The sequence below is a fragment of the Haliaeetus albicilla genome, chromosome 1, assembly GCF_947461875.1.
Source record: "Haliaeetus albicilla chromosome 1, bHalAlb1.1, whole genome shotgun sequence".
NCBI lineage: Eukaryota > Metazoa > Chordata > Aves > Accipitriformes > Accipitridae > Haliaeetus > Haliaeetus albicilla.
Window position 1 is genome coordinate 16,674,123 of NC_091483.1, and position 25,445 is coordinate 16,699,567.

General features: G+C 38.6%; 1 protein-coding gene across 7 annotated transcripts in view; it reads right to left on the reverse strand.

Moving 5' to 3' along the window:
* SLC10A7 (solute carrier family 10 member 7) overlaps positions 1–25,445 on the reverse strand; it is a 156,341-nt gene that overhangs the window by 48,384 nt on the left and 82,512 nt on the right. For 6 of the 7 annotated variants that reach the window (XR_011324163.1, XR_011324169.1, XM_069780328.1 and 3 more), the window contains one exon: positions 4,366–4,401. The exons of the other annotated variant lie outside the window; for it this stretch is intronic. Coding sequence is in view for 4 of the 6 variants with exons in the window: in XM_069780328.1 (XP_069636429.1) it covers positions 4,366–4,401 (36 nt within the window). In the remaining 2 variants the exon portion in view is untranslated. The remainder of the gene's footprint in view (positions 1–4,365; positions 4,402–25,445) is intronic. 7 annotated transcript variants of the gene reach the window in all.

Sequence of the window (25,445 nt, forward strand, 5' to 3'; positions counted from 1 at the left end):
CGAGGGTGTGCTGCCTTGAGACAGGCAGCCATTCATGCGCATCAATGAAATTAATTTGAAAACACCTTGACTCTGTGTGTTATTGGCTTGCACACTGGGTAAACGAATCCGCTTTTAGGACAACAGCTTGGTAAAATTGCCAGTCCACGTGCTTAACCAACTTTAAGGACAGAGAGGGCAACTCTATCCCAATGTGGCTGGAAAGGAACAGAGCTACCTTCACACAAGAAAGGTCACCCTCCATCATCCTTTTACATGGTAGTACAATATCTATGCTCACTCTGCTTCCCGGGCAAATCCAAGAGACATGACCTTGCTGAGGCATTAGGCTGGCCTCCATCCTGTGCAATACAAAGGCAGATGAAATCCCTCAATGAAAATAAACCTGCATTCATACATATTGCTGTTTTTCATGACTAAAGGTACAATCCAAGGACATAAGTGAGATGATACAGCTACAAGTGTTGCAGAGTGCAGTGCTCCTGAAGTTCTGTCTTTCAAACGAGACATCATATAAAGGTGCTGACATCTCCAGGTTATTAAAGAGATCACAGCACTATTATCTTCACAGTATGATGACATCTTATGTTTAACTGTCTTTTAGTAATGTAAATATGCCCAAATGCAGCATACTTAAGAATTCAAATCATAAACTGTTATTACAAACCATAAAATGTTATTACAATTGCTAAAGGAAATAACTAAACTGAACATACAGAACAAGTCATATAAGATGGACAGTCATACCCAAGTGACTAACTTTCTCAGGCATTACTTAACCTATTTGTAGTCATTATCTATTGGTAGCAATATAGTTATTTCTAAAAGCAAAATTTAGTCTACACTTCAATTTCTAATTGGTGAGGTTTTTCCCCCAAATGCCTTTGAGAAAATAAAACTTATTTCTCTGCTTTAAAAAAATTTCATGATCAATCTATTACCTCTGGCTTCAGCTAAGTATATGACCTGACAAGAAGACAGACAGCATCCTTCTCTGAATGCTTTGGTACACAGCCTCCTAATCATCATTAATGAAACACTGCAGAATGTTGCAAAGGAATGTGAACAGCAAAACCCCGTGTTAACTTGAAACTGATGTATCTTACAGTACTTTGTTTCAACACTCCTACTCACCACATATATGAACTCTAATCAATTATATACAGTTAATAGACATTGCCTGTCTATAACATCTTTGCTGGGAATATAACATACTAACCGTTAATAATAAGGGTTAACATGAGGATGATGATATTGCAGATTGATACATCTGGAAGCCAGACTGAATAGCTTCTGATTAGGTAAAATGTTAGTCAGAGGTATCTATGGTGAAGGTGGCTATTCTTTAAAGCCTAGCTAGGCACCCTCACAAGGGTACAGCCTGGTAATTATGTGCACAGTATTTAAGGTTTCATTAAACCAATCAGAACATCTTAGAATTCTTTTTTTGAGTATGCTTTACACCAGAAGTTTCATATTAGAAATACCGTTTTCAGAAATGTAACTGAGAATCTTATGTTCAACACCATTCATTTAAGATGATAAATTATTTGCATTAAATGCATTATTTATTATAAGCTTCAACATGTCTTTATCAATGTTGTTTAGACAATTTATATTTACATTACTAGGCAATTATGAACAGAAAAGGCAGTCCAGAACATTATATTCTCTGGTGCACATAGGGCAAAATTTAAACCATAACCGCTACCGCAGGTTAAGCTATATGACAAAAACAAGCTAATGGACAACAATGTATTTTATTTCTGGCAGCACTAAGGGTATTTTATGCACTCTATACAGGGAGACTAACAAACAGGATCGCTAATACAATATAGCATTCAGACTATGGTAGTACGACTCTGTAGAAGAGTTAATGCTCTTGAGTACCAAATTCAGGAATTAAAATTCACTGAAGGCATTGACTTCAAAGGTCCCTGAATGGTATTCAGAAGCCCAGCTCAGCTACTGTTGAGGTAAATGAGAGCTTTATCTTGAAACTTGAAAATTCCACCCTTTATTAACTAAGTATTAAGGCTAAGTTGCATGACGAAACTAACGAATGGTCCAGAAGAGATAACCAGGAAATTACTAGTCAGTAATTACTCCACAGTAACTACATAGTACCACTTGAAATGATTAAGCAGCAGGTTGTAAACAAGTGAACAGAAACATGTGAAATGTATGCTTGAATCCACTACATGTTTAGCAGGCCAGGTGCATCAAGGAAACTCAAAGGAAAATTAGAGGTTCACAAGAAAAAAAAGGTTTCAGCAGTCCAAACCACAGACTGCCAGGGTACAGGAACAGTGCATCAGGGCGTGCACATTTAGTTCACTATCCTAAATGCCTGCCACTGAATAAAATGAACCTTCAGAGAAGGTGGACCTCATCTGAGCAAGATGTGCTGCTAGACTGACCAGAATGGCTGCTCTTCATGTGTCAAGTCCTCAGCAAAGATCTCAAGGAGTTTTAAATATTTATATACCCCAAGAGAAGTCCTCTAGTTCTGGGCTTTGTGACAAAAAAATGCAGCTTTTGTAACTCCCCCTATCCCCAGACTAGTTTGTTTATCACTCCAATGAAAAAATAATTTATGTGTGTGTTTTCGTCAAGAACAGCAGCTCCAAGTCATGTTACAAACTGTACAACAATTAATGTGCACTTCTCATACAAGCGTTTCCAGGGCTGGTAGGAAGAACAGAGGCATACACTTTGCCTTCCTGTTCTTTTACCACCTCTTTTGAGAAGTAACAGTGAAAATTGCAATTCATAGGACAGAATAACGTGTTATCTGTCCATAAAGTCACCAAAGGAAAGATCTTTACCTTGCTTGAAAAGGTATGCACATCATTCCTTAACATTTCAATTTCTACAAAAAATATCCCTTTTGGCTATGTAGGCACCAAAACTCACTGAGGGATAGCAGCGTGAAAGCTGCCAGTGAGCAAAAGTAAAAAGAGCTGAAGTTTCAGTCACTTAGAAACAAAGGCACAGGTCTCTGGATGAATGCCTGTGGAAGAAACGTGTTCCATACAGGAGGGAAGAGGACAGGAAAACAGTGAGGCAAACCATCTGAAATCAACGTATTCAGTGCAAGAATAACAAAACACCCATCCTTCTTAGAACAGTTATCTTTTTCAACCTACAGTAAGTCTATGGTCCCAGCTATATTAAGAAAGCTTTGCTGGTGTGTATTGATATATATATTATGGTCAAAGCAGTTCTTGTGTAAACATAGCTACATCAGATGAATTACAATTTGTTACAGTAAAATAAAAATCTTCCTACACAGCTTTACGGAAGCAGTAGTCAATAATGTTACAGCCACTCTCCCAGTACTATTTATCCCAGTTTAGTATACACTGCTATATTTGTATACAGTACATATGCTGCTTAAGTATCCCTACTGTAAACAGTGTGCCACTTGCATGCCACTTACAAGTTGTTTCAAAATAACTTCACACTTACACCTCTTTCCAGGGTGCTGCCTTACATACAACACAATTAGCAAGATAAAAATAAAAGACGATATATACCTTTCCTAAAATCTCTGAAGTGCTTCAGCCTATTCCCCCGCTATTCACAAAGGCATGGTCCTCAGTAACTTGCACCATACCATAGCATTTGTGCCAGCAAATCCTCCAGCACCAAGACTTCCTAACTGGCAAGGGACTTACTAAAGCACCACTACCCATTGTATGCTGACTAATATCCATACCTTTTTACAACATGAAGATAAAACTTGCTCTTCACCTTTTTCTTCTACCACAAACTGTAAGGAACCAAGGCCCTGACTGAAGGCTAATGATTGAAAAAGAAATCTTGAACTAACAAGAATGAAGAGCATCACATTTAGTGATACACAGGGGCTCCAGTAATTTGTCTTGCTGCTGCTGCTGCTATCTCACTAACCTCTACCACAAAAATACCCATGGGCTTAGTTGCCCAAGAGCGAGGCTGTGTTTATCTGAACAGTGCTCTCCCAATTGGCCTGACATCCATTTTGGATCAGTACGATCTTGTCCAGCTCTTGCATGTGAAAGCTCTCCAAGAGATCTCCTGAGTGATCATCTTACTTGGCAAGTGTTTGTATTTTATCTAGCCTGACTAATAGCATATGGTTTTGTAATTCTGCAATAACAACAGGTTTTGGTCCTCTTAGAATGAAGTGCAGGTAGTGTTTGCATTCATTGCAACACACTTTGATGCCCTTTCTGGGAGGCAGCTTATTCAAATACTGACCAGAAAAATCTTCCTCATTATTTAAGCATTGTTAAATCACCCAAATTTATATCTTAAATATACTGTCCAACAGGTGCAAGATTACCGAGTAAAAAGAAATCTTAAGATCAAGATACTTACAAACAGCAGAAGCAGAAGTGGAGTTATAACAATGCCCTGGAAGAAACAAACAAAGAAACAAAAAAGTCTGTTAGTCAGGGAAGCAGAATAGTCCTTCCTTACTTGTACCTTAGTGCACGGAAATACAAAAACATCATTCAACATCATAGAAATTAAATAGCAAGAAGTTCAACTTTGCTCTTCACTGCGTACGTTCTTTAATATCTGTACACTGATCATTTTATAAACTATACTCAGTACAAAGTATCTTTTTTTACCTCTCCTTCCCCCATTTTGCACCTAAGCCCTTCTATTCTAAAAGATCCGATATACAGAAATATAGATCATTTATTTTAAAAAACATATTAAAGCTCTCCTCTCACTGCTGTATCTTAACTTCACTAAACTGCTCCTCCTTAGGGGGAGACTTGTGATCAAGTCCCATGCTACCCAGTCCCAGGTCCTCTTCTGCGCAAAAGCCACATCAACCGTGATGAATTAGGTGTCGTGACTGTGTAATGTAAACTGATATTCCCGAAGGAAATGAGCTGAGATCTCAAAACTCATTTCACTTGATTAGACTTTGCGTCTCACTGGTAGAAGGCAAGTCTTTCATCTAATTTAATCACACAGGACCACCTCAGCTTTCCACATCCCCCAGGCAGACGCAAGCAAAAAGATTTGTTGCCATCACTGACAAGGAACAGGTTTAAAGCTGATGATTGGACAAAACAGAGGATTTTAGGTTTCATGAGAGCAAATCTTAAAATGAGTTGTTTGGGTTGGGAGTTAACATGACATGCATCAGTTTCATAGCTGCAAATAGCAATTCCCCATCATCCTTCCATCTGACTTCAATATTTTATTATTGCTCAATAAAATGATTCTATCATTTAATGCATGCTAATTCACAAAGCTTGCTCAGAACTTCTCTAAGCCAAGACTATTCTTCATTCAGATATGTCTCAAGAATAACTAGTCTTTCAGCTACTCACAAACTTTATTGTTTAAAGGACACAAGTCTAAAACTTGCTCACATCCATCTAAAAGGATGTTTATTTTCTGTTTGATTTTATCTCCAAGTGAAAAACAATCGAATAAAAAAAGCTGTTGTCCCCTGCTTTTCATTTAACCTTGAGCAACACAGCTTGACTTCAATCTTTTGGAAGCTAATATAAAGAAAAACCTTAAGACTAGTTTTGTATTTGCTTTCTGGGTCCACAAAAAGTCATGGATCCAGACAGCCCATTAGGCACAGAGAGTTCCTATTGTGCTCTTAAAACAAAATGCAACAAGTAAATGCCACAAATGATAGCAGACAAGAAGGATTGAGGAGGCAACAGTTAAGCTGTGCAACTTGAAGGCTCTGCAGAATTTCAAAACGTATTTTGAAATAAATAATACATGCCATATCTGACTGCCCCACAGCCTAGCTATCAATAATCATTTATCTTTTTTGCAAATGTCACAACTGAGATCATAAAAGAGTAGAAAGAAGAAGTAGAAGCAGTAAGAATTGCTTCAGGGAGTCACTCACTGTTTACAGGGAGGCCCAGACCAAAATGCAGGTAACAGTTATGAAGAAATATAGGTGTTCAAGTATACCAGCCGTAGAGGAAGAACCAAAAGTTGAAGAAGGGAGGAAGTGCTAAGAGCTGAACTGACACTTCCATGCAGTAGCATCTATGATGCTTAGAACAGAGAACTGACAGTAAGATCTGTATAACGCAGATGCAACACAGTCACTTCATCACAACAACCAAACTCCAGCTTTTATGAACTACTACTAAGAATACGTGAGCCTGACTTTCCCCTTCTTCCCCTTTCCCCATTGACAACTACACTGCACAGCTCAAATATTACCAAGTGCTTGAGAATTTCCTAAGTATTATGTAATTTTGGGGTGGCAGAACACCACTGCAACAGGGTTCCACCTTCAGACCTTCACATGAGTGAAGAGGAGCATGCATGGAGCGGGAAGTGATACGCCAAAAACATACTATACTCCAAATGAGCATTGAGTGTAGGGAGAAGAGAGCACGCTGTCAGCTGGTGAGTACAGCCAGCTCTCCTCTAAATCTGAAGGAACTCATTGATTCAGCACCATTAGTCACCTCTTACGCGCTTCATGCCTCGGTATATTTCATAGCGCTTTTATACACTACAAAAAAAAAGCGAAGGTAAAAAAACCGAACCAAAACAATCTTCCCCTTTAAATAAAGATGGTACCCTTCCTCTTTAGGATGGGACCTGTGACTTGGTATATATTTGCTTTAGAAGCTTGGTGATATTAACCATATGGGCAACAGCCACTGCTAATTCAAAGCATATGTCACAGAAGGAAACATTACCTCTGTGACAGTAACACTTCTTCACAATTCTTTAAGCGGAGAGGAAGAGAATCCTAGTATACATCATAAATAGAGTCCTGATTAAGCCTGTTGAAAATCCAGCATTCAGAAGGTCAATTCTAGCAATTCTTTACAAAATTTTATTAAGATCACCAGGTTTAATAGCAATCACAGAAGCAAGTTTCCTGTTGCCTCACCACAGAAAGGATTTACAAGGTTGAAGTTTCCCATTTGCAACACATATGCAATTCCTTGGGAAGCTAAACAATTACCTGACAGAACAGACAAGATCATATTAAAAAATAGATGCTGTTGATGAATCAGAGTAATTTGATGTTAATGTTTTATTTTGATAAGGAACGCTGGTTTGAAAAACCACAGGAATTACATTAAAACCAAAGGGGTTTTTTCCGTCATTAGTGTTGTGGTGACTGTGACGGCTTACAGGTGCAAGCAAGGTGAGATTTGTTAGGGGAGGGAACCTTTGTTACCGGACCAACTGATGCAGTTGGTAAAGAACAAACTTTGGACACATAAAGCCCATTTATATGGTACCTGAAGACACTGATGTGCTTTTATGTGCAAAAGCCCTTCTCTTCAGGTTTCTGTTCCAGATTTGAAGAAGGGTTTACATGACTACAGTGTATCTGTCTAGCAAAAGGTATTACCTTTCCCTGCACACACTGCCTTGCTTCAACATGTTACCTCTTCATTAGAAACGTGCTCCTCAATATGCTCATAAGCATTATGTGATGCGTCTCAATTCATACCCACTAAAGAATAACATCTAGAGCACATTAAGTCTAAAGCCAACTGATAGAAAATACAGACGACGATTTAGGTTTTGAAGGTAAAACCAGAATCTGGTTCATTTGGAATAAAGAAAAGGTGGAAGAAAACAATTAACTTTACACAGTCCAGCTCACACACTAGCAGAGGCTTCACAAAGACGAGCATATTCTGACACCGGCAGTGTGGCTGCTTTCTAAGACTACAACAGGCTGAAAAGCACAAAGGAAGCTAAAAACTAAAATAAAGACTATCGTTTGTAAGTCCATTGGACACTCACACCATCAGAGAGGAAAAAGTAACTAAATTTGACTATGCTTTTCCCTGCCTTGCTTCCCAGGCAAGTGCTGTCAAACACATAGTGTATGGAGATAAACAGATTGTAGATTAGCACTTCCAGCAGAAGCTGAGCATCTGCCCTTGAGAATGCAAGGTCATTACACAGTTTTAGCATCTTCAAAATTCGGGTGGAGTGTTAAGCTTTCCGACTGCTGCCCACAATGGAGTCAAAGTTGTAAAGTGACTGCCGTTTGCTATCAGCAGAAAAACTTTCAAGAAATCCATTTACACCTCTGATGTGAAAGACTGACTGAATATATTTCAATTATTTTAGTGGAAAGGGAAGAAAAATCTCAGCCTGACCTGAGACACTGATACAACATAGGAGCCTGAATAGTCAGATACCTGTAAACACATTTCTTTTAACAGTAAAGGTCATGAAACATGTCTTAATTAAGAGAGTTTAAATATAGGTTTGTGTGTGTGAGTATGTACGTAAACATACACTTTAACAGGAAGGACATACTTGGAGACCCATTTAATTGTTATTTGCCTTGTATAGATAAAGATGTTAAGAGGTCGTCTATATGTTTCATCCAGTACAGCATTGCTGTAGAGCAGATATTAAAAGGTGATTATTCTCCAAAAGAATATGTAGAATCAATACATGTAATTGGCTGCCAAATCGGACAGCAAAAGGAAGTAACATAATGGATTTGAAACTATGATGGCAAATCATTAAGAAAGAAATTATGCAAATAGTAAGAGGAAGGTGGGCACAGATCCAGAGGGACACATGGTAGAAGACGAGTAAGGATTATTGTAATGAGGCATGAAATACATGTGAACTTTCCTTCCTTTCCCTTACCCACAAATTTCCCATGCAATTTTTCTTCATTCTTACAGATCATCAGTATGACATGCATGTGGCAATTACTAGTGAAAAAAACCTTAACCAAAGTCACATCTGATTTATCTTAAGTATGGCTAGAAAGAAAAAAGAAAAAAAAAAAAGGGGTTGTGTAATCAAGGTTCTGAACAAATTTGCATTTTCTGAAATCAATTATCTACTCATGCTTACAGCTACAGATCTTCTTGAATGCTTCATCAGAGCAGGACACAAAAGGAGCAAAAGTGTAAGCAGCGTTATGTTATAAATTGAATAAAGGTTAGTAAAGTGTCAACTGGGCAACATTTCCATTCCTAGTGATAGGGTAAGGTGCGAGAAAAATGGCTATGAACTCTGGGTAATTTAATGAGAAAACAAGCATGAATGAGGACTGAAACTCAATCTTCATCTGTGTACAGCAGTATTTCTCATGCGGTTTTATTTCAAGAGTCACTGGCACTTTTTGGAAAAAAAAGAGCAAACAAAAAGACCCAGCCCCCCCCTCTCCCCCCAAACCTAAAACTGCGTGGTTTTTCTGATTACAACATGAGAGATAAACTTTACCTTGAAACGCTTCTTATTTCTATTTCTTCCTATGTCTTTTGTTTCCTTGCTTTTGTGCTTGGAAGTGTGTTTTTAAAAAAAAAAAATTTTTTCCTTTTATTTTGTTTTCGACAAATTTGCAGACAACTTTATAGTTTTTTACATTTCAAAAAGAGAACCCTGCCTCTAGAAAAGTACTTCTAGGTCTGAATTAGGTATGTTTGTGAGCAACAGACAGCTAGTACCAAAGTTCTGACAGAATACAGATAAACAGATGTTCTCAAAAAATCTGGTATCATCACAAAGGAAAAAAAGTGGGCTCTCCTAACGGTCAAATATCTTATTGTTCAGTGTTTTCAAGAACATGATAGAGATTGTAAAGACCACGACAGCACTCAAAGCCAGCTCTCAGTCCATTCTAATGAAGGAGTACAAGACTTCCCCCTGCCCTCAGCCCCCAGACTGGTCACAGCTCCACAATTCCACATTGCGACATGACACCTGTGTAAAACGTTGCTTATTACCTGCAATACCACATTATGCCTCCTCTTGAATAAAATCATTTAAGGTATAGTCCCATGCCAAACTGATTTGCAGTAATCTTAATTTTAGACATCATATAAAGAATGACTCCTACTGCTGAAACAGGGCTTTCACATACCTGGATAACCAGTCAAAATCCTCAGAAATGAGTTATGCACTAGTATTTGGATCAAGTGGCTGCAGGAGCCTATTTGAGACAACCTTTTTCTGGGTTCTTTAAACAGTTTTTAATATTTGTGTAAGCATGGCCATACAAACTATGCTGTTCATTTGTTCCTACTTAAAGATGACATTGGAGATGACAAATTTTTGTTGAATGAAATGTTGAAACAGATTTTCACAATAAAACATATGTTTTCCCCCTTTTCAAACTTCATGTCCATGTAAACAATGTAAATGCTTGGGTTTATCTCTTGCAATCTCAGAGATTAAGTTAGAACTGCACCTTCTGGTGTGCTTGTAATTTCAGTCATTGCCCCATGACGCAACTTCAATGTCCCTGTGTTGCTCCCCCATGGACATCACAGAAGCTCCTGATGCCAAATAATCACTTGCCTTTTGTTTTCCAATTTAATTATTTTCAAAATCATTTCAGGTGCAAAATACAGGCCTTTAGAAGTCTCCTACCATATATTACTTTTCTGTCAGCTACTCCAGTGATATTGCTGCTTCTGAGAAGGCTAATACAACTGTAGGACTTCAAAATAAAATATGTAATTTAGCTCTGTATTGTCCTGTTTTATATCAAATGACTGATCTGAATGCTAGGAAGAACAAACGCTTATGAATTGATGCTTTTTAGGATGCTAAATACACCCATCCTCCCCATAATAAATAATAGGAAAAATCTAAAAAGATATTGAAAACAGCATGAAGTTAAATTCACACATTTTTGTTAAATTCATAAACACTTTACAACACCAAGGCAATGAACTACAATACAAAATTGAAAATACAATTCTACATAACCCCAATTCAACTACAATTATAAATAAGTACCACAACAATAGCTACAACTCATCCAATTAGGCCAATAACAACAAAACTGTAAAATTAGAAGCACTATGTCAAAATGTCTTTTTTTGTTTATCAGAGGGGACAAAATAAACCAGATTTCGTATCAACTATGAGATTATGCATAGTACTTTGTGAATTGTTCCAGACATTGTACCATCTTTGCTCTGTTGTGTCAACCTAGTGGCCTCTACTGTGGGAAAGGAAATTAAAAAAAAAAAAAATATTAAAAAGCATACTAGCATCAGGTAATAGCAGAAATCAAAAGCATTTCCACTACTTTATTAATAATTACTAATTGCAGATGTTCCCCTCACACACATTTTAAGCAAGTATAAAATTGAAATGGAATCAGAAGGAATGCAAGCAGCCAGAATTTGGTTCTTCCAACACAACAGAACTTAGAAACTAAGAAAGCGATCTGGACTACTGGCCATAACACTACCGCACTTGTCACAGACTGAGTGTAAAGAATAAAACCAAAAGGAGAAAGCAATTTTTTCAGTAAGGTTGAGACATGAGGCTCCAGTATCAAATTGAGAGTTAAGCCAAGAGTATGAAAACAGTATTTCAGAAAGGTAAAACTCCGTACAAGCCTAGTTTGCCTGGCTTCCCAGCAGAGGGCATCTTCAACACATTAGAAATTTTCTTCTTACACAGCAACAGAATAGTTCAGCACACAGTAGTAAGGACCCTGCAGTTTTAAAGCAACTATAAAAACTTCTCGGGTCTTTGCAGGTGATACTGGAATAGTATCTGGAACGATGCAGAAAATACAACAAAAGTGCTGCTGGGGAAACTGCTTCTGGCCACGCTTCCCGAGTGCTGCAGCCTCCTGGTACTGCAGCAGCTCTGCAGTGCTGTGCGTGACCAAAGGAGATTTTGGTGGGCCTTTGCTCAGGTGTCTGGAATGGGTCAAGCCATGTTCCCCACTCAAACTTAGTAACGCCTTCCTGCAACTTTTTATTGTGCCACTCTCTCTTGTGCAGCAAGTTCAAGTCAGCTGTCTCGTTAACACCTTCAGTGCATTCAGTGATACCACCGAGCCTGTAGCTCCAACTGTTTCCCATTTCCTCTTCAGTTGCTTTTGCTGACCATCATTCCTGGCCTCAAGATTTTCTTCCTCTCCTTTATGTCCCACCTCAATGAGAATCTTTAAAAACTTCCTCATATGCATGATACTTTTCCTAATTCCAGCTCATTAACCATTGTCTGTTGCTATTCAAATTTATTTCTCATGCGGTGTCAGCAGAGAACAAGATCACTGTAATTCTGTATGTCAGCATAGGAACTGAATTTATACACTGCCATTAGGTGGGCCTTCCCTAGAGGAGGCATTAAAGGGAGAAAGGAACTTCTCAATCATCCACACCCATGCATTTTTCAGAGCGATCCCCTTGTCTTTGCAAAAATCACTTTGACACAATCCTGTAATTTCTACAATGCAGGCAGGTTCCCACACTGTACAGCATGACCTCAGTGAGACTGAGGAGGAAGGATGCACAGCTTGTAGGATTAGGGTGTCTGCAGGTGTAAGCATGGCCCTTTCTTGATAAAGAGTTTAATGTAAGGATATAATAAACTCACAGTTACATGCTTCGGGGTGCATGTTAAGTGCAAGGTATGTCAGTGCAGTGTTAAGGATGCATCACAATTTCTCCTTTGTTTTGTATGTAGAAAACAGAAATGCAGTAACATGCACATTTTAGAAGAAAAGTTATTTTCCCATCGAATTTTTAAGTCTGTTTTCTTGCAGAAGAAAGTTACAAAGGATTTAAATTTCTCCTGGATTTGGATTTGTGTCAAGTAACCAGGAAATCCTAATTTTAATTACTAAGACGACATCACTATTACTAGCAAAACGTGCCAGGCTCAGCACCTCTGCTATCACAAAACCATTTGGCAATATGAAAGGATGGGCACACTAGATGGTGCTGTGGGACCTTCCAGGGAAAAGAACCTCCTTCTAACGCAGAAGTTGTTGTGCTGTTAAATTAGCCACATAGTTGATTCCGTATTTTGAAACACATTAAAGAGTACTGAGTCACAACAAGAGAAACCAGAACCACAGAAATGGAAGGAATATGCTAAGCAAACATTCTGCTTTGACTGACACTGCTTTTTGGAATAGCTAAGTGCCCCTCTTTGACTGGAATGGTTTCTCATCTCTCCTTCCCAAAACAAGAGAAAGCAGTTTTTATGCTCTACACCAGTCTTACTTTAAAGGGCTCTACACGTAAAACAGAATTGAAACAGTGATGTCCGAAGTCAGAGATCCAACAGAGCAAGGTCTCTACAAGCCTATTCTGTCCTTCCTTGTGAGCTGGACCTAATCACCCTCTAGCACTCAGTATTTTATTCTGTTAAACGTTTTAAACAATATTTTAACACAATAACCTTTGAATAAACTGTGAATTAACTTTTCCTGCCATGATTATCAGTTGCGTGAAAGAAAACAGAAGCGTAAGGGGAAAATTACAGAAAACTAAGAGAAAAGCTGTAACAAATACTACAGAAATGAGCAGTTATAAGCAGTTATCAAAATTGATTCTACTTATTACTTTCTATAGCTTTCCTTGTAACTGAAAGCTATTTAAGTAGAACAGTTTCTGTATAAACACACCATCAATATATGAAGCAAAGCGCATTTCATTTTATTAACATAAATGCTATGTTTAAATAAACTGCTATCTATCTCTCTCATTTTTCTTCAAGCCAAGAACCTCAAACAGTGCAAGTATGAAAGACAGTACAACCCCTCTTTGACACAAGGAAGAAAATAAAAACTTTGTATAATGGGCAGGAGTGCTGTACCAATAAAAACCTATAAGAATTAATTATGAATCAGTAGTAGAAAAACACTTTCTTAGCGTTGCAAAGGTCTCTTGGTGACCTACTATTCAGAAATACTGCTTATATCACTGGAGTGCTGCCATAATTCTCATATTCACCCAAAATGTGGGTTTGGTCTGTGGTATCCATGAAATGAGATACCACTCCCCCCACACCCCCCAAATCAAACCAACAGCATAGTTTGTCTATAATTATTGTTATAGATAAATTAGCTTACATTGGTTTCGTCAGGAAAAGGTCTCATCAGCCAAGGTGCTAACTAGACTCTGTAAGGTGAGAAATGCCCTCCAAATCCCCCAGGGTAAATGATGCTCAGGACCCTTCAGGATCATTTCTAACTCTGCTGGAAAGTTAAACTATTAATAAATTAGTTTGAGAGTGAGCTCACTCAGACATTCTCTTTTTCCTTTAGTCTAAGTGCCCTGACTTGTTTTACTAAAATGAATCACAAAGCTCATTCAATCTGTTTCCACTATTATTCCCAGATATGATTTCCTCTCAGAATTGAGTATTTCAAAGGCCAAACCCAACCAAAATGCACACATGCATGTGCGTGTGCGCACGCGTATACACAAACCCCCCAAAACCCAGCCCCCAATATGGTAATCTATATTGCTTGTGTTCTGTGCTGCCTGCCTGGCCCCAAGTCATCAATAATGAATAGAAATGTACAGCTACAGCGGTAGCCTGTGTCATGGGCTTGTCAGGGATTTTTGAAAAGGAACAAAAACACAGGTTTGCCATTTGATTGTGTCTTCTTTTACAAACACAGGACAGACAAAATGAAGGGGTATTTAAAAAGGGGTAATATGATTAACCCTTTTCATACTAATTGACAGATTCTCCCACCATACAGAACGGAAAATTATTTGCTTGTAATGTAACCAGTATTCTCCTAGGCCTGGGAATTCAACAATAATGTTGATTCTGAGCACAGGGAGGGGAGGTTGCTTCTATTTTAAGATAATGAATACATACTCATGAGGAGTCAAATACCATGGTTTAAACAGAGGGAGGAAAAAAACCTGTTTTGTTTTCCTAGGAATCCAGCAAGTTCAGTCTCAAATAAAATTGTTCTTGAAGAAGAAACTTAATGCATGCAAATACATACACACATAGTCAATGAAAGCAACGGCATTATTAAAAAATATGATGGCATATATGCAGATCCTAATGAGTTAGACAATGTTTAAAAAAAGAGGTGGTTCTTGTATCTATTCTTTCTTTTTAGTGTTCCCAAATACAGTTCTACAGACATCAGGACTGTAGTCTTACAGGAGTGATTATCTCACATTTTACAAACAGAACACACCAGCTGGTATACTACCAATCCACCCCCCAGGGAGGGTGGGTGGCAGACTACAAAATGTCTACAGGACACACACAAACTAAACTGATTGTAAACGCAAATCTTTCTTGCTTTCTACATCTGCATAAATTCCAGAGTAAGTCCTGCATTAAGAAAATTAATAAAAACATTAACTTCCATAGTAACTTCTGTAGTAAATGAGTAAATATTCTCCACTTTGGAAGATGTAACTGAAGATGCAGCCTTGTCTCCAAAAAGCCTGGAACTAGATAATTTGTATTAGAAATGAAAGTATATAAGCACCTACTTTCAACTGGGCATTAAAAGCAAGACATCTCAATTCGAATTAGGTTGCCAGGCCATCTTTTCTAGAAGCCAGCAGCAAATAAAAGCACACGGTTTAAACACAACTGAGGAAAATCTTCACAAAGCAGCAATCCGTAATACGATTTAAAACAGCCTACTCTGTGTTCTGACCTAGTGTTATCTTGCGATAACTGTTTTTAATGGTTAGAATGGGATATTATAGTATTCAGCTGAACAGAACTGTGCATAAATCGCTGAACGTTCATGGGTTGAATATGTTATTAATGACTGTGAATAAGGAAAAAGGACCATAAACCACCTTTCTGTGGCAGATAATAAAATAACTGCCTCAAAAATTACAAGTACACACTATAGCAAACTAAGCTTAAAAAAACTCAAACGACAGAAATGTGATTCTGTTTAAATTAACTGATTCAATTAAGGTCATTTACTTACAAAAGAAACTTTTTTATGTTTAAAGAGTTACCAAATTATTTTATAGCAGAAAAGTTGTTTCTCAATTCTAACTCCAAATATACTTCAGCATGACTAGACTGATTATTATTCATTTTACCAATTCTAAACAAACACTAAAACCTGCTTCTTTTCTCCTACTGACATTATTTTTTTGGTTTTGCAAGTGCTCAGCCACCCCTTTTTTAGCCTACTGCCCCAACACAGGGTTGAGAGCATGAAACTTCTGCATTGTTTTGGATATCCCTGCAGAGTAGACAATCTGCTTAATAGACATTTTAACGTGCTCAGTATGCACATCTGCAACAAGAAAATGCAGGGGTTTGTTCATATGTAGTAGAATGGGCTAAAACCTCTCTTCTTGTTGTTATCAACGCCATACGAGTCTTGGAATACATTGTAATTTTTTTTTCTTACCATCTGCTTCAAAGATGTTCTTTTTTTAATATGTTATTCACTAGATACAGATGCAGACCTCGCATTCAAGACAAAAGAATGGTGCATTTGTTCAACTGAATGAGATCACTCAAGTCGCAGATGACCTACTAGGCCAAGGTATTGCTTATAGCAGCCTGTCCCTCAGCACAGCATCCTAAATCGCTCATTCCACCTGCTAAAGAAACTGACAACCGCTTTGAAGCATGCAGGAAACTGGTTGAATCTACAGTACTGTCACATCAAAAGAGCTCCATCTACGCTGATTTTAAGCTGGCAGGTCCGAGGAAACCTCACCTCTCTGAAACTCACCTCCACAAGCCCATACTGCCTGGCTCACATCTACCATCTGCCCTTGCAAGGAGACAGGAGTGCCGCCTAGGAAGGCTCCCAGGCTGCCCAGCATTGCCCACCTCACCCGAGCACAGCGAGAGGCAGGGTACTGCCGAGAGCTTGAGCGTGGCAACAAGCACCGAAGCCCGTGTCCGCTGCGGTGAGCTTTTGTGGAGCGTCCTCTGACAAAGATGGCACGTCACGGTTTACCTGGAACGGTAACGCCAGCGCGCTCCGGGCGTACTGGAGCAGGTAAGTTGTAGAAAGGTAAAAGCCAGGCAGAGGCAGCCCAAAGAACTGGTTAAAAAAAAAAGGGGGGGGGGGGGGGGAGAAAGAAAAGGGGGGGGCGGCAAACAAAACTTGGCTTTGTACTTCAATTTCCTGTACAGGTTATGCTGCTCAAACTTGCAGTCAGAAGGAGCCTGCTTTTCCCCTGTCTGATATGAATACTGGTTTTGCATTTAAATCATCTGCCCTGAAATGTGGATCTTTGATTCAGTAACATAACAGAATATTTCCAGAGGGGGAAAATTGTTTCTGAAAACAAAACAGTCCTAGTCTAGCAGAGGCTGCCTAGGCAGGAAAGGGAGCTGGCATGTGAGACTGGAACCAAATGAAGAGAAAATATTTCCCTCACAGACCCCACAAGAAAGGCTTTTTTTGATTTGAGCTCCCAAGAGCTCAAATGGCAAGACAGTATTAACTTGGAAGGTGTTGCCTACTTTACAGGAGGTGAAACAAGGGAACAACTAAAAGATGTTATCCAAGATTTCCACCTTCCCTTTTTCAGGGCAAGAGTCTTCAGTCGACTCTGTCCTCAGGGAATCCCAGCTCCCTGGGTAGCTCCTTTCTGACTCCTCCTCAGGCTTTGCCCCAGCTCTCCCCAAAGAACTACTGCAAGGCTGGCAGTTCACAGTACGGGATTAGACCATTTGTGTACTTAAATTTCCAAAGGCCCCAGTCCTCTGTATCCAGAATAATTCTCATTCTACAAGTAGAATACACTCTTTTTAAAAGTGAAATCCCTTGTAATTACTCAGTTAAATGACATGCCACAGACATTTCACAGAACCTCATTAGCTGAAGAGACAAAACATATCCCTAAGGCCCTCAATTTTTACTGAGAATTTCTAGGATTTTCTAACCAACAAGAGATTTGCTTGTGTCTATTTTGTGTGCCTCACAGTTTTCATAAACTGTTTCATCTGGCGGGTGGCAGACAGGACTTCTGTGGAGAAGTTGTACAATAAGTAAATCACCTGCTATCTCTATCCTGAACATGGGAATTGCGGAGAGAGCAGCAAGATTTAACCCACCCTAAGATTAACAACTGACCTGATTTTCAACGCAGTTCTCAGGTGCGCTGTTTGCCTCATTGATCTAACAAAATCAAGATATGCAACCTAATAATCAGCATTACACATCATTGCAATCTACCAGCTGTAACCATATTGAAAATTACAAAAAACAACCCATCATCCAACTCAGTATTAGCTGTTAATAACCAATAATTACCCATTACAGGGCAGTTTTAATACCCATAATATGCCAGGGTTAAATAGCCTCAGCTTGGTGTTAAATACAGGTTCTGCTCACATTCTGCAAATGATACTTTACAAGTGAGAAATAAAACAGCTCCTGGCTGCCTAAGTCCGAAAAGTATGTTTCATCAGAGAAGGGATCCTTACTCACCAGTTTACTCACTACCAGTTTATTATCAGCTCTTTTCATTCTAAGTATAATTTCTATGTGAAAAAGACTCATTTTCCTACTTTTTTTCCTTAAGTTTTGCTGTATATTCTCTCACAGGCAATAGTGTAAAAAACGAACTGCTTTGGTTATTTACAATTACACATAACTGTTTCTTTTACCTATAAAACAATTACAGGCAATGTAAATAACCTGCACATAACGCACGTTAGTGTAACACTGCAGTGGGCAAATCAATGCCCTATTATTAAAAGGCAAAAATGCCATCATCCCTCTCATTTCTGGGTCGGACATAAAGGACATCAGCCTAGCTCATACACAGAGCAGAAATAACCATCCCGTAGGCTAAATGTAACAACAACTTGGGATGGTCATTCCCAGTATTAGTGCTGTAAATGAGCTGCAAGCTATCTAAAGACTTTAAAAGTGTTTTTTTTTAACCACACTGTTTTACTGCGAAGGTACATGAACTAAAGAGTTCCAGGATCAGTTTGCGAGATGCCTACTACAACTTTCCACGCACAGACACACACACAAAAAAAAAAAAGTGATCTAAAACTGCTGGGTTATTTTTATATATCTTATGTAAGAGTTTTTTAAATGTAAATATTATATTTAAATTAGCATTTCTGGTTTGCCTACAATCAAAAGCCTCCAACATCAACAAATCATGACAACAAGGTGGCCTAGCAACCTAGACAGACAGACACAGGAAGTTCAGTCAGTCAGTAATAAAAAGCTTTGGCTGTCTGGCTTCAGGGAGAAGAAAATTGCTTGGATGATCACTTCAGTACTCTGCTAGGTGATGCACTATTTTATTCTTTCTGATAGCTGCAGTTTAAAAGAACTCAAACCAGGAAAATGTACATGTAAAGGCTGAGCAAAGATGCGGACTGAAGCTTTATGTTGTTTGGTTTCAGATTCACACTTTTGATAGAGCCTAGGGAGCCAACGAGAGAAGAAAGGAAACTGTCCCCAAGCGCCTGACAGTAGCAAAAGTGAAAACAGCTGCTTAAGTTGCAAGCTACCTGTAGAGTGGGTCTAGGAGCAAGAGGCTCTGCTGCGGGGGGACACACACAGCCTTTGCAATGTTAGCATGTCACTGCAGTGTACTTGCCAGCAAAACAAAACATATTTATCAGGTCACAGTCACAATTAAATTTCTCATCATGACTCACCACGATACAAGAAAATGCACTGAACTCGTCGGCAACTCTGTGGTACGTTTACATTGCTGCTCATTGTGGACCCAAACCTGAAGGTGCTGAGCGTTTACAGCTTCTCCCAGAAAAAGGCGGCATTCTGCACCTTGCAGAAAGGTTTGTTTCACAAAAGAGGTGGTGTCAGAGCTGAAGATTGTTTCTCCATCCTTCTTCACTCTAATTGTATCTAGGCAGTTACAGTGCTACACTCTATGCTATTGAGAAGCTTTAAATTCTTCTGTCAACGTGATTGGCTTTTCTCCTCCCCAGCCTTCTCGAGGCTCTTTCCTTTCTGTTCCTCTCTTCTCTTTCTTTTTATCCCCTCCTCAAATCTTTTCCAAAAAGTTTAAAAGTATAATCCTCCAAAGAGCTGACTTCCAAGCATACCTAACATTTAAGCCTATACCCAGCAGGAACTCTAAGGCTCTCTGCATTTCCTTGTCACAGATATGTTTTTTTGAAGAACTCTTACTCAATGATGAAACCAAGAAACGCCTTCTAACTTCATTACTAGTATCAACATTGAAAAAACTCCAAACATCAGCTTGTCTTCAGTCCCTCACTGACTACTCACTCAGACCCTGAGCTGCAATGACAATTGGCAAATAAATCGGATTTGGTCATTCATCCAGCAAGCACAGAGCATCAGGATGAACATTTCCAGATTTGACAAGTAATTGCTGTATTAAATACAGTACATGTACATTTCTCAGAAGTTGATGGCCCATCTGTGGAATACTAGCAGCAATAACCATTCTGGATAAGCGACTGTTCTCTTCCAAGGATAATAGCATCTGCTTACATAAAGGGATATTTTTGGCACATTCTCAAGGTCTTCTTTCTTCTGCCCTGCTGTCAGAACTCTAATCAGGTATGCATGGCACCTACAGTGCTCCTGCATACTCCAGGTAATTAGCCTTTCCACTAATCAGAGAGCATCTCTCATCACTGCAAACATACAGTATGTTGCTTGTGCCTTAACCCTCAGGTTTCCTTTGCTCATTTCTTAAAGAATTGACTGAACGCCGGTTACCTTGAACTACTCTTTCAATGCACACCATTTAGAGCTTTCCAAATAAAATCATTTCTGAGCATTTTGCTGGGAGCTGAATTTAAAGACATGAATTATCGATGTTTCAGCTAAAATTTATCCCTGATCTTTCCCTTCTCTTCTAATAGTTAAGAAAATAAAAGCTCACAATGTGTTTCCTTGTGACCATCTTCACATGCCTCTCTGCTTGAAAAATTGATCACCTTAGATAAAAACTAATTTACACCTGTGATTTATTAAGACAAGAAACTCGTGTTTAAAGGGAAAAAGGCTGCAGTAAGTGTCTATGCTCTGACAAATGGCAAAAAATACAGCTGATTTAACAAATGAGTGCTCAATCAATGATGCACTGAGGCACATGACAAAGGGAAGTCAAAATCCATTACATTCAAGAACCCCCTTTAAATTCCACTTCAGTGCACTGACCCTGTTGCTCAATGCTAAAGACTTTACAAGGTTTTCGGAAACATTTAGAAGAGCTTTTGTTTTGGCATTCACTCAGCTGCACCTCACAATTAACACTGCCAGACTCCTTTCTAATCAATTATTCATTAAGATTACTAGCATATCTTTTGAGCGCCTTAACTTCACATCAGAAGTGTGCGAGGGATGACACATGCATGTGTACTTTACAGAATAAAAGGCAGACTCTAAGCAGGTTTTAACGCTAAATGAGAACAAGGCTAAAAGAAGCGAAATCAACACTTTTAGTCAAAGTTGAGCTTCAGGCGAGCTGCAGGCAGTGCACAGCATGAGAGAATTTGGCTCCAGAAAGTGCCCATGTGTTGACAGCTGAATAAGAGTTTGAAGGCTTAATAGTAAGAAATGTTCCATCAATGATAATGTTACACATTACTTACTCAGTTAACTACTCATCTTCTGCAGCGCTGACAGCTAATGATGCAAACCCCATTCGATAGAAGTTTTACCATTCGCTACACAAACCTGTGTATTGCAGTTACCACGGCTAATATTTTTTCCAGTCAAAGAAAAAGAGGGATATAATTTTCAGGAAATAACCATGAAACACAACTGTGTGGAGAAATTAAGAATGCAGAAAAACCTGAAAAGCTGCTCAAACTATAGAAAAAAAAACAAATTAATTTGAGCCTATTTCTACAAATCTAATAATATATGTACAAGATAAATTATTATCAATTTATTTTATGGTAGAACCTACTCTATTAAACACAGTGTGTTGGCGGCAAAGGATATTTGACCCCTTAACATTAAGACATCTAACTTAAACATACAGGTTAGGAGGGCTTTGTATTTAAACTCCATCAGAAATCTTACTTGGGCACTGAAGTCAGATGGTGTAAATGCTTCTCCCCACAGTGTACAGAAGACCGCCATTATCATAGAATCGTTTAGGTTGGAAAAGACCTTGAAGACCTTCAAGATCGAGTTCAACCGTAAAGTTGAAGTTATGAAGTTTTCAGTCCTAGTTTGTATCCACCTGTTTTACCTGGTTCAGAACAGCCAACTAGGGCACTAGGCAAGATGAGCCTACCTAGTGTAACACATTCAGGGTGTGCAGAAGCACTGATTCTGCAAGACCTAGGTACAGAGTTGGCTAGGGGGTTTTGTGTTCAGCTGCGTCCCAGCTAGCATTACGCAATGTACATCCATGCATAGATCTTCAGACAAATATGGCCTAATTGCCTAGCATTTATGCATTTTCTAAACATCACAGCATGAGCACAGTCTAAAGAAAACAATAAAAGAAAAGAAAGAATAAAATTACCAAAGACGATCAAAGGGTAGAGCCATTAACTGTTCAAGTGCCTACAGTGCTACCAGAGTAGAAACGAGTTTCCTGAATCTGAAGCTGTATTCGATAAAATCTCATAATCTCTCTAAATGTGAGCAAGTCTGTAGCTGTCAAATAATGTCAGTAAAATGACAACAGTGCCTAATAGTCCTCTATTCTGCATGCCCACAGCTGCTGCCATCTTGACTGAGAACACCACCTCTGTGTTTAGTTTCTACACATAGTGATGAGCACTCGTCTCAACAGGTCATTTACCAAAGGATGGATATCGTGTTCTGGTACTTGTTTTTACATTATAGAACCAATAAAAAAAAAAATTTCATCAGCAGTTGGAAGCAAGAAGAGTTTACTTTGAAAAGTTTTACCTACTGTGACTTTGCAGAGCATACAGAAAGCTACTAGTGCATACTTAAAATGACAACTGTATTTCTGAACTAATATTCACTATGTCACATGCTGTAAATATCTGCAAAAAGTCTCAGTGTATCAAGAAGTATGCTTGAAATCTTGACAGCAAAAGAACTTAACTGTTAACGAACCAGCATTACTATCCCCAAGCCAACAACAAAGAGATTTAAATTATCCTTGGAAAAACCAACACTTTACAGAATTATTTAACTGTTAGTTCATTTTGAATGTACTTCAGAAACAGAGGTAAACAATTAAAAGACAAATCCAGCCCTGGAATTACTATTCGAGGCTCTTACTGGAGTCAGTAGGCACCATTCATATATAGCTACAGGAAAACAAATGAAAATTATGTTTCACTGTTGTGACGTTCCAGCTTTACACCACCGTAAATACACTGATTCCAATGGATTTAGAATAGGTTTGAATTAGAATCATGGAGTGCTGAAGTTAGCCCTGTCACCAACTTTACCAGTCTACCAGGTACGAATTCACCATGGTTCCCATGACTGGGACCGTACACAATACCAGTTTTTAAAATGTCTCTTGTTCCTGTTAAAATTCCAGTGATTTCATAGGTTTTGGCTACTCAGAAATAATCATTTCAAGCAGAAATAAAGTATTACGATATCTCCCAGCAAACAGACTGGTATTCCAGCTGAGGTACAATCTAAATCCTGAGAGGATTTCCTTTACTATCCCGATTTGTTCAAACGATTCAGAGGTAGCACTTAACAGTAGTATTACACTTGCACAAGTTATCTCTGCTTTTCAAAGAGAAAATAATCACTTGGATTTGTAGGTAAATTCCATGTTTCTTCATGAATCTTCACGGAAATACATGGCAAACTGTACAGTATTATGATCGAATATACAGTATCCTATAGAAAAAAAAAGAGAGAACAAGACAGAAAAAAATCCTCATAAAAGCATTATCAATATTCTGTTTAGCATCAGAGACCCGAACACGAACTACAGCTCTGCAATGGAAAGCAACCAACCGACAGTCCTTTTGGACTGTTGTGTGTCATTTATTTATGCTGTAACACAGAGGTTTATTTCAATGATCAGTTTTACAAATGTTCATTGTCGAGCTCACCATCATCTGTAAAACAGATCAAATGGTACCACTAAACACGCCCTCACTCTGTTTATAACTGTGTATGTAACCCTGTCCTCAGGGTGTATATGAGCAATGTTTAAAAGAAAGCAATATGCACAGCTGATCAGACCAGCAGCTGATCAGTATTTAATCACTAAATCCAATAAGGAAACAAATGAGGCAGAGCACAGGGGTAGAAAACAAAGGTAGATGGAAAACGATAAACGAGCCACCAATTTATGGAAGATAAAAACACTCTCAGAAACAATTTACAAAACAATTTTCTTTTTACACATTTAATAAACATTCTGTCAGAGTAAACGAAATCTCAGAAGCTGGAAGTTTAAAAAAAATCAATTAAAATGAAGTCACAGGGAATGGTGGGGAATTGTTCCTGGCAGTTATTTGATATAGTATGGTTAATATTTCTAGTCAGGCAAATTAACAGTTTTGCTGCCGTAGACTTGCACTCGCACAATGCATAACCTCTGAGGGTTTGCTCTAAAATTTACAGAAATATATGCATAAATATTTTTATATAGCTACATTTTAGATGTATAGTAACAGTCATTTACTCTACAAACTTTTATATGGAGGAATTCCACACTGCTAAAACCAGCTGAAAAGAATGTCCGCATCTAAAAAAGTAACAAAATACACAATTCATTCCATGGCGTCCCATTTCACTCATAAAGAATACTCTGAAAGCTCTTCGATAAAAACCTGTTTCTCTAGCCATCTGTATCAATAGATAAGCTTTTCTTTAATACTATTCTACTGTATAATTTGTATTGTGCCACACTCATATTGATTGAAGAAAATTCAAGCAAGGCAGTGTCAGTTTCTGTTTCTACAGGGAAACCACTGAGCTGAACAGTGAGGCACGTAAGGTCAAATCAGGATTCAACTTGCTGTGTTACTACCTTAAAATTACACAAGGCTAGGGAAGAAAACAATGGTAACCTTTACAGACACAGTATAAATACCAGGAATTAAACTTTTTCTTTTCGTTATCCTATTAATGAATAGCAACATAAATTAAGGTTTTTACTTTCCATACCCTTTCATGTATTAAGTCATTTAAATTTGCAAGCAAAAGCTGTATTTTCTTCGTATGCTTCAAGCCAAACTTTGCTTTCTCTTCTGTGCTCTCAAGCGTGGCCACAGAACGAAGTTCAAGTTTATTTAGTTTACCAGCTTATCTCGACATTCTGCTTAGAAGAAGCTGCTGTTCCTCAGCTTCTGCAGCTCACGTTTGCATTAGACGTTTACCCACCTGGACTTCAGGTGCAGGAAGGAAGAAAGCAAGCATTTTATCTTTATCACAGTGCGCTTTGCAAACACATTTCGTTTCACATGGATGGTGAAAGTACGGATAGGCAAACTGATGCAACCTTGCCTTGTTCAGAGGAATGAAAAGGAAAAGAAACGCAAGTGTTTAACACGCAGAGTTCACTTTCATTTATGTTTGACCTGTACAAGCTGAACCACTTATTCTCAGCTGTCATGGGTCCTGCCTGCAGATACCAGAAAGTGGAATACAGACTACCTCTGCCTATGCGTTCAGACACCTGAGCGGGTCAGCAAGAAGTGGGAGTCTTAGTCCTGCCCAGTCTTCAGAAAATAAGACTCCTCCTATGCTGAACCTTGGGCCCTTGAAGCCACAGCTCCACTGCGATGCTTGGGGATCCCTTCATCCCAGTTTTTAACCTGACTGCATACATGCTAGTTACCTA